The sequence below is a fragment of the Astatotilapia calliptera genome, chromosome 12 (genome assembly GCF_900246225.1).
Source record: "Astatotilapia calliptera chromosome 12, fAstCal1.2, whole genome shotgun sequence".
Classification (NCBI taxonomy): domain Eukaryota; kingdom Metazoa; phylum Chordata; class Actinopteri; order Cichliformes; family Cichlidae; genus Astatotilapia; species Astatotilapia calliptera.
The window spans coordinates 4,623,324-4,632,981 of record NC_039313.1 but is presented as its reverse complement, the minus strand read 5'-3'; the positions used below and the strand labels follow the sequence as shown (position 1 = coordinate 4,632,981).

General features: G+C 44.6%; 1 protein-coding gene across 1 annotated transcript in view; it reads right to left on the bottom strand.

Annotated features, from left to right (window-relative positions):
* Positions 1-9,658, bottom strand: part of specc1la (sperm antigen with calponin homology and coiled-coil domains 1-like a) — a 28,246-nt gene that overhangs the window by 5,265 nt on the left and 13,323 nt on the right. Inside the window, exons 4-15 of the mRNA XM_026187540.1 lie at positions 7,944-9,565; positions 7,364-7,571; positions 7,100-7,173; positions 5,869-6,044; positions 5,398-5,561; positions 4,957-5,084; positions 3,877-3,967; positions 3,244-3,333; positions 2,660-2,819; positions 2,276-2,378; positions 340-456; positions 192-251 (exon numbers count right to left, since the gene is read on the bottom strand). Of these exons, the coding sequence (XP_026043325.1) occupies positions 192-251; positions 340-456; positions 2,276-2,378; positions 2,660-2,819; positions 3,244-3,333; positions 3,877-3,967; positions 4,957-5,084; positions 5,398-5,561; positions 5,869-6,044; positions 7,100-7,173; positions 7,364-7,571; positions 7,944-9,565 (2,993 nt within the window). The remainder of the gene's footprint in view (positions 1-191; positions 252-339; positions 457-2,275; positions 2,379-2,659; positions 2,820-3,243; positions 3,334-3,876; positions 3,968-4,956; positions 5,085-5,397; positions 5,562-5,868; positions 6,045-7,099; positions 7,174-7,363; positions 7,572-7,943; positions 9,566-9,658) is intronic.

Below are 9,658 nucleotides of genomic sequence, written 5' to 3'. Positions count from 1 at the left end.
CGGATCACAATTAGAAAGCAGACTGCAGGTTAACTCCAGCCAGAGATCACAACAAGCAATCTGTGCGAGCTTGGCTGCCGTATTGAAAAGCAATGAAAAGTATATTCTCTATGCCATCCGTTCTAAATTTGTGTCAGGATTTTTGCTGTATTTTATCTTCATTCCTGGGGTTTTATTTTAATGAAGCTTACCAAAGTGCATTTGATGCCCACGCTCTCTGCGGCCTGGAAAGCTAAGGTGAAGTTTCTCCTCTGATGAAAAGAAGCCACAGTTTAAGTCACATGTAATGAAACCTGATGATTAAAAGAAGTTTGAGCTTTTCTTCCGAACGTCACTTGCCTTCTCCTGGCTGGTGAGCTCCTGGTACGGGATGTGTGCGGGCAGGTAGGTGTGGAGCACGGCGCAGAAGGCCAGGCCATCGTTCCAGCTGCTGCTGAAGTTGGTAATATCAATGTTCTTTAAAAAAGAAAAAAAAAGAAAAAACACAACACAAAGGTGATGCATTTAAACTTTGATCATACTCGACAGAACATTTACAATCCAGACCACAAATCAATAGGAAGCTATTTTCTGGGTAAGGTGTCAAACATGACTGTACAACATTTCATCCTTTGGACCTTTACATCATGAACGTCACCGCCAGACGGCCGATCTCCACATCGTTTCAGACAACACTATTGCTCATAATCAATTCTGCTTTCACGGAACCATTTAAAATGATTTATCTGCTCGATCTGATGACGGTCCTGGGATTTTATATGAAGTGTCAACACTACTCATCCATATCATATCATATCTATCATCTTTTCCACTATCAGCTGCCATCTGACCTTTAAAATCAAAAGATTTACAGCATCCTGCAAACAACCACTTAAATTATATCCTCAAATATCTTTAATGTCATAACTATAATCTACACCATATGCAGTGATGCAGAGAGAGCACTGTGTTTATCAGAAAACTACATCACAGGATATACTAAATGTTGCCCACTTCCTGGTGAAGACCTAAGATGCCATGGTAACTATACCTTAGATCAAATAAAAAGGGTTGGGGTGATGGCAGAGGACTCTTGGCACATCTGTTTATTGCTGCTTAAATCACTCTGAGGTCGTCACTGGATTTATCTTTATTTTTTTTTAACCATAGCTTTAAAGAGCCTGCGGTGAAATTAACAAGTGAGACCTACGCAGAGCAGTCAGTCTGCAGCAGCATGTAAAGGGTACTGCAAAGTTAAAGGGTGTAAAGGGAGACAAAGAGTTCATCCCAACTCAGGAGTTAAAGTTGTGACATTATTTACCTTTCTCTACAATGAGGTATCGCTGCCCGTGGCAGAGTGCACCACTGCATCTACCTATGAACGAGGAAATGATGCCGCCTTCATGTTTTTCATTTTATCTCGCTGATAACAGTTTACTGTGCAATCTTAGCACCACATTAGACCTGCATCATGTTACTGCTTATGCACACCCTCCGCTGATTCTTCTCATTAAAAGCATTCAACTAGCATCTGCAAACATGTTTCCACAGTGTGAGTAGGTTGTTTTTAACACTCATTTGGAGGATCACGTCCACCCCCTGATCATGCTAAAAAACTTTATACACAGAATCGGAACACAAAGATCGCAAACACACAAAATTCCAGCTTCATCTTTTTATTCTTGGACTCAACTAGAATAGCTTTCCATCACTGACAGTTCAATACAATCCTTATTTAGCTTCTACTGGGCTGTGTGCAGCCCCTCAGTTCATCCTCTATCTGATTGAAAAAAGCCACTTTAACTCCCATCTGACTAACAGCTCCTGACAAATAAAAGGTACTCAGAGTAATCTGAAACCTAAGCTTTTGGCTCACATACATCATTAACAGTACATACGCTGACCTCATTACATTAAACATGGGCCAATATGAGCCATTGCTACAGAAAGTTTAGTGCTAAAACCTTTAACTATTAGAATTGCAAAGGCAGTAATTTTCCACAAGGCAACATGTCAGAATGGTTGTGCAAGAAGCCTCAAGCGGAGATGAGGAGTGGGCTTCAGAGGTCTGGTGATCTCATTTCTTTCTAACTCCACACCCCCACGTTCTATTTTCAAACTTGAACTCAGCCTTTAGATTGTATGCAGCTCCCTCTAGAGATGCAGAAGCACTTTATATACTCTTTGTCACATATAGTGTACGACTACAGCTGCACTTTACCTGTAACTTTTGAAACACCTCAGTCAGCATGTACAGTTGCTTTTTATCATGGGGACACTGACAGAAGAGAGCTACCTGATAGCCCTCAGTCTTCTTCTGGCACCACTTCAGCAAAGCATTCCTCTTAGAGCCTCCGTACTCTCTGGCCAGTGCTGACAGCGGGTCCTTTCTCTCCTCTCTGTAACAGAAACAGAGGAAAAGCACAAGCAATCAGTTTTAAGACATTTTCCATACCAAAAAGGCAACAGATTACAAGTTCATCTGATTTACTTAATGAGTAAAGAAAAGCCATCATGAGCTGGGCTATGGAAAAAAAATAAAAAATAAACACAAAAAAGGGATCAAGAAACATGAGATTAAAATCACTGACAAGAATGGAAACAGACAATGTTTTTTAAGTGCCAATGTGAGCACATTAGAAACACATCAGAGGTGAATCAGTGGATCAACATGTGGTACCTTAAGCGGCTGCGGGCTGTGGGAGTGATGGAGGCGGTTGGGGAGGAGGAGGACAGAGAGAGTGGGGAGGAGGCAGCACTCATCGCCATCAGGGAAGATGACGAAGACCCCTCCGAGGCTGACATGTCCCTCTTAATCTCCTCACTGCTCCGGCGGGTCACTGTTTAAGTCACGGGAGAGGAAATCAAACTCAGCTTTTCGTACTGAACTACTGACCGAGTTAATAATAATAATAATAATAATAATAATGGATTTATATAGCGCTTTTCAAGGCACCCAAAGCGCTTTACAATGCCACTATTCATTCACTCTCACATTCATACACTGGTGGAGGCAAGCTACAGTTTTAGCCACACCTGGGGCAGACTGACAGAAGCGAGGCTGCCATATCGCGCCATCGGCCCCTCTGGCCAACACCAGTAGGCAAGTAGGGTAAAGTGTCTTGCCCAGGGACACAACGACCTGGACAGAGAGCCCAGGGATCGAACCGGCGACCTTCCGGTTACAGATGCGATTCCCAACCCCCTGAGCCACGGTTGAGTTACTTCATAATTAGTTCATAAAACATAGCCAGCATCTCTAACCTGAGATCGCCTTGGAGGAGTCAATGTTGGAGACCCTCTGGAGGGCAGATGGAGGTCGGCTAGCTGAGGTTCCCCTGAGAAGGTGCTCGGCTGTAAACATCACAGTAAACACATACAGAACAATTTACTCTATGAGCAACTTCCTCTGAAATGAGATGTCATGGTGGGGGCAGAGGTCAGTAGAAAGCCACATTCCAGTCCCTCCGAGTTCAGGGAATACCGACGCACAAGGCCGACACACTCACCAAGAAAACAATAAATCAGTGAAGAATAAATGGACGACTGAAGGCTATGGCCAAGACTGCACGTTCACATGAAACACTTGAACTCATTAGTGTTGAGAATGAACCGAGCAAACCAAGCACTCATTATTTCCTGCTTATCATCCTCTACACATACAGGAAACCTGCTAAGGTCCAGGCCTCTGAGAAAAACAGTCCCTCCATATACCCTGAGAGAGGGGACAGCCCATTAATCCTATTAATCACTGTGACAAAGGACTGAAATATTATATGGGTAATCCTCATGAACAGGACAATATTCTGCATGTTTATATGCGTACACCCAGCAGCTATGAAAAGCAACAGTTCCTACATAAAGAAACAGATTTATTTTTTTATGTAGAATATGTACCTGGCATGGAGATGTCTGTGTAGCTGGGCCTCTTATCACTCAAAGAGGAGAGCGGCTTGGCTGATGACATTGACCCAGTTATGGAGTGTCTCTGAAACAGCAGAAAAACACCTTTTATTGCACAGTTAAAAAAAAAAAAAAATCTGAATGCAGTGATTTGTAAAACAGTAGGCGGAGCTTCACTTCTGTAATGTTATCTGAGCTAAAAGCACAACACAAAGTCACGCTGATATCATTGGAGAGTGTCACATGATCAAGTATAAGAGCCTGCAATACTATGTGAAAAGGAGAAGAACCCAAAAATCCCCACCACTCAAACCCTTTAGAAGCCCAATGCTTAAAATGTACAGTGTTGTGCAAAAGTCTTGAGCTATCCCTCATTTCTTTAAATTTTTTGGTGTGACCACCTTAATAATTCAAGCCTGGACTGTCCACAGTCCAGGCCAAACTGAAAGTTTTTTTTAATAGTTAGTTTCTTCTTCAGGACGCTGGTAAGATCCACAACACCATCACTGGCTCAAATGCAGCTCCAACTCATTTCAAAGCCTCTTCCGTGTTTTACAAATGGCTGTAGACACTCACTGTTGTCTCCTGAACCTGCTCTACATACTGACAATTTAACTAAAAATTTAAAACTTGAATCCGTGAGACCTGTTACCACTGATTTTCAGTCCTCAGGTTTTCCTTATAAATTTCCTTTATTAAGAACAGCTTCTTGACAGACAAGGCTTCAGTGAACAGTAGATGCTTCAGCTGAAGGGCCAGATCTCTCAGGTCCTGTGTCAGGTCTTTGCTGGACCTTTTCCTATTTCTAAATGACATGAGTTTCAGATACTGTTCACCTGATGTACATGTTTTTTGTAGGACTGCCTGTTCTTCTGAAAGACCTTCAGAAATTATTTTTGAAGGTGCTCAAGACTACTTTAAAAGGATTCATTATGGCACCTTGGAAGAAGCATAAGCATGTGCTCAATGAGGAATATAATTTTTGACCTTGCACTAGTGTGAAATAGTATGTAAAGCAGTAAGCTAATAAGGGACAAAAATGCTAACATGTTAATTAAAAACCTTTTCCAGTACCTGCATGGGTGAAACAGCAGCTGCTGGGGGCGTCTTCATGGGACTGGGGCTGAGGGGGGTTCGAGGTAACGGAGCAGCCGGAGCTGTTGGAGGTGTTGGAGCCACAGAGGCACCATTTGACGTTGGACCTGAGATATAAAGAAGCAAAGCTTCACATCCAGTCATATAAAGTTTAGTTGGGACCTTCTTCAGCAAGCAGACAAGCCTGATATGTCAGGAGTCCTGTCTGCAGTAAATCAATAAAAATGCTGAAAATGTATTGAGAATATATTGTTGGGGGGTAAGACTTAAATTTATGTCACTTGTCTTAGTCAGACTGGTGACTCTTGACAAAAAACTAACTAACAATATGGGCTCTCTTTGGTGAGGGAATTTGGGAAAAAAAATACAACAAAAGCAGCAGTGAAGGTCTAAAAATCTAAAACAAAGACAGTGTTGTACCTTGTGAGGCACTATCGAAGCTCTTGATGAGTGTTTTGACGGTGGGTGAGGGCTCCGAGGAGGTGGAGGATCGCCTGCTGAGACCCATCCCTTGTCTGAGAGCAGCTAGGTCCCTCTCCACTGCATTCATGTAGTTATACACTCTGCCTCTCTCCTCATCCTGCCTGGAAAACACAAAGCACTCCACTGAGCATGTGCACTCAGAGCACCTGTGGTGTCAGTTTTGACATTATCAATGCAAAAATGCCTCTGCTCAGTAATTTACCGAGATAGAAAACAGAATGTGTAATTCACAACTTATTTTTGTTTTTAATTCAACTTTGGATTTAGCACAAGCCCTGCTACTGAGCATCTAGTATCAAATTTAATGAAAATATGAAATATCCCAGTTTTTTCTCCTAAAAATAAATAAATAAATAAATTAGGAGCTGACTGTTGCAGCTCTTCCATGCATCTCTCTGTGGGTCTTACTTGCGACTCTTGACTTCGTCCAGCTCCTTGCTCAGCTTCTCGTTCTTCTCCTGTGCTTCCTGAAGTCGGCGCCGCAGGTCACCAATCTCCTCCTGTGCTTCCGACTTGATGTCATTAGCAATGACGACAGCGGTCTGCAGATCAGCCTGGAACTGACGCCACTCCATTGACTCCTCCTGCACACACACACACACACACACACACACACACACACGTAATGATACAAACAGCTGAACATTGTTTATGCTCATAACAGCAGACCCCTCAGCAGTATTTTATCAATACTGTATTTAGCAGTATGGATAAATTCTTTTGGCCACCAGAGGGCAGTTTTTCCTATTTGTAATGACAGACTTTCCTTATGACAGAAACATTAGCATTCATTTAAAATCAGGCCTTCATGAATTCCCCTTTGCGCTCCGTTTAGGTTTCCATCAGCTCCTAAAGGAAATATCTGCGCTTCTAAAAATGCCCCGCTTTGTTTACCAGTTAGTTGTTACGTTTTCTATCTGCTTTTTTGTGTCAAAATATCAGGGGATTCTGCAGCAAACCTTTTGAAAATTCCACAGTGATGGAAAAATTTTGGTTTGTGGAGCTAGAAGTCATAATACTGCATTTATTTAGTATCCAGATTTTATACAAAGTACTGTCTTAAAACCTAGTTTTTGTTCCTTCTAGTATAATTTGACCTTTACTTGCTCATAATCAAACAGCCTCAATCCACACTCTTTCACAAACGTGTGCACGTTCACATTCTGTGTGGCTGACTTTGCAACAGCATGTTTCGATTTTGTATCCCAGAACTCCTGTGACAGAAGATAAAAGTTATGGCTGCTGTGATTACATTCCAGAGTTGCAAAAGTCCTTCCTGAAAGCACCACTGACTGCTGGACAATACTTTTTATTTGATAAGACTTCAAAACTCATTGTTCTGGTGCTACAGCTGTGCTTCCTGGATCATATTTCATCATCTTGGCCGGCTGACAATGAGACTGGGGGATTTTTATGGCTTCATCTGACATGGTCAGTAGAGAGAGGAACAAAATATGGGAAAGGGGAAGGGAATGATATACAGCAAAAAATGGTCCAGCGCTACGTGTGACTCCCCAGGTCACTTCATGGGTGCCTCGTGTTGTTTGCACCCGAGCTGCGTGGCTATCAAGATTTTTAGGCTGTTGGATGTCAGCAGTTTTTAAAAGATGAGCACCTTTCAGTACGAATGTCCACTTACTCTCAGCCTGCGGTGAAGAATCTTAATCTCTCTCTCCATGTCGTGCTTCTGGTCCTGCAGCTTCTTCACAGAGTCTGAAATCAGAAGGCAATGTTTGGTGATGCTATCATTAAAGAACGCACTGATTCAAAAGCAGACGTCCTTTTCATATCAGAATCTCTAAGGCAAGCTGATGAGCATGCTCACATTGTTCTACTACTTGATAAAAGTTGGCCTTCAGCACAAGCGTCCACTCGAGTTAGAGTGTGTCTGCAGCCCACTTACTTTCCAAATCTGTGATAATGAGATTGTCGTGGAGTTTCAGAGCTCGGTGCTGCTCCACCTCATCCTCCAGTTCAAAGATGGTTTCCTTCATGTCAGCGATCTCTGTGTCCTTCTCCTGCAGCTCCATGCGCTGCTTCTCCAGTGCACGATCCTGCTCAGCCATTTGCTGCTGTGCCTGCTCCTGGAAGTCTCTGTATTCACTGTCCAGCTGCGCACAAACAATTAAAGTATACTTCATTTAATTAGACAGTAGACAAGACATTAGGTAAAAACTGACTGCAATAAATCTTCACAATAACCTGCCTGCTATTATAACTACACATCTGTGCAGTTAGCTCTGTATAGTCTTTGAGAATGTGTACCATTCCTTGCTAAAGGCTGACTCTGGAGAGCTGGTGATATTAAATTTGTGATATCTGAGACACTGATGGACAGGCAGTAATAAAGCTGTAATTTTCATAACCCAAAAACTGAGAGTTGTTGCACCCTAGATTAAAGTAAAGACATTTAGGTCAAACGCCTCAATTTAGCTTCTATTTGCGTGAAGATCTCATGTTCCACTCACTGTCCTTGAACTAACCTTCCTGAAAGTCTCCTGCAGCCGGCTGAGTTCGCCGTGGGCCTGTTCCATCTCCTCCTGCATCTTTGCAGCTTTGGCCTCAGCCTCCTCTTTCCCCAGCCGAACACCTTCCAGCAGCTGACAGATGTCATTTTTGTCCCCCGCAGTGTGCAGAGAGTACAACTCGGCCACTCTCTGCCTCTCTTGATCCAGCTGGGCTCGGCAGCGGCTCAGCTCCGCCTGGTCGTTGCTCACGGCTGCTTTGTACTCTTCCAGTGTGGCCGCCATGGCAGCTCGATCCTGCCTCTCCGAATCCAGGAGGCGCTCCATCTGTTGGTTCCTCTCCTTCAGCACTCCCATCATCTCCTGAGCTTCAGCATTGTCCTGCTCAGCCATCTTTAACGTGTTGGATAGGTGCTGTTGCACCCCCAGTAGCTGCTCTCTCTCAAAGCGGGCATTATCCGCCAGATCTGCGTAACGCTGCTCCAGCTCCATGTAGCGCCCACTCTTGATGTCCTCCTCCAGCACGTAGGATATATGATGCTCTTCGAGGAGCGAGCGCAGGTATTCAATCTGGCGGCCGTAGAGCTCCAGCTTGTCGCTCTGCTGGCACAAGGAGTCCATGAGGATGACTTTCTCCTCTCCGAGCCGCTCGTTCTCTCCATTCAGCTCCTGTGTGATCTGCTGCAGGTCAGCCAGTTCCTGCAGTGTCGCCTGAAGCTCCTCAGCTGTGCTGTGCTGATTCTCCTCCATCTGTTGGATGCGCTCCGTCAGACAGGCTACTGACACCTCACTGGCATTGCCACTGCTACCCCTCCGTGAACGCTCCCTGCTAGGTGCACACTCTGACTCAGATGACGAGGAAGCTCCAGATGGGGCGTCCAGAGCATCGTCACTGGAGGTGACAGCTTGGTAGACCTCACTTGACTCACTATCCAGGTTGTCTGCCGAGCCTCCATGCTGGTGTCCTGTGAGAAGATCCTCCAATGAGCCAGGGGCAGAGCCTTCCACTGAGGAGGTCATAGTACCTGTGCCACCACCATCGCTGTGCCCACTGCCTGCAGCCAGTTCTGGACTCAGGGAGGAGTAGTTGAACAGCTTGTCAGAGCCATCCAGCCTCTGCTCCAGGGAGAATCCCAGAGCATTCAGCCGATCTTTCAGCATGCGGTTCTCGCTCTTCAGCAGGTTGAGCTCCTCTCTGATGGCTTGATTCTGCTCTTGTAAGAGAATCAGAGTGGACTCCACATCAGCGGCCGTGATGGCTGAAACCTGGGGCTTCTCTTCCTCCCCAGCTTCTTCCTCCTGTGGCACCTCCTTCCCACCAAGGCCGAGTTGGGCCCTCATGTCCCTCAGCTCGCTGCGAAGGTGAAGGATTTCCACGTCTTTGCTCTTGGCCAAACCAAGAAGGTCTTTGACTTTGGCTTCCAGAGCCACTTTATCATTAATCTGGCCATCTGACTTAGACTTGCTCATACGGCCCTCGGACTCTGCCAGGATCTGGCGGCGAGAGCGCTTTCCTGAGGCCACATCCCCAGCTACAGTCCCTGATGCAAGTTGCTTTTTAGCAGTGGATGACCGAAGGCGGTCTCGTAATGAACTTGGCTCCTTGGAAGTGGATGATGATGCACGTTTGGATGAAGTACCTACAAGAAAAAGTGGATTTCTTTTATCCTGGTGAAGTAACACTGAAAAAAAAATTTTTACAGCTTATCTGAGAATATGAAGAGCTCAGTTTA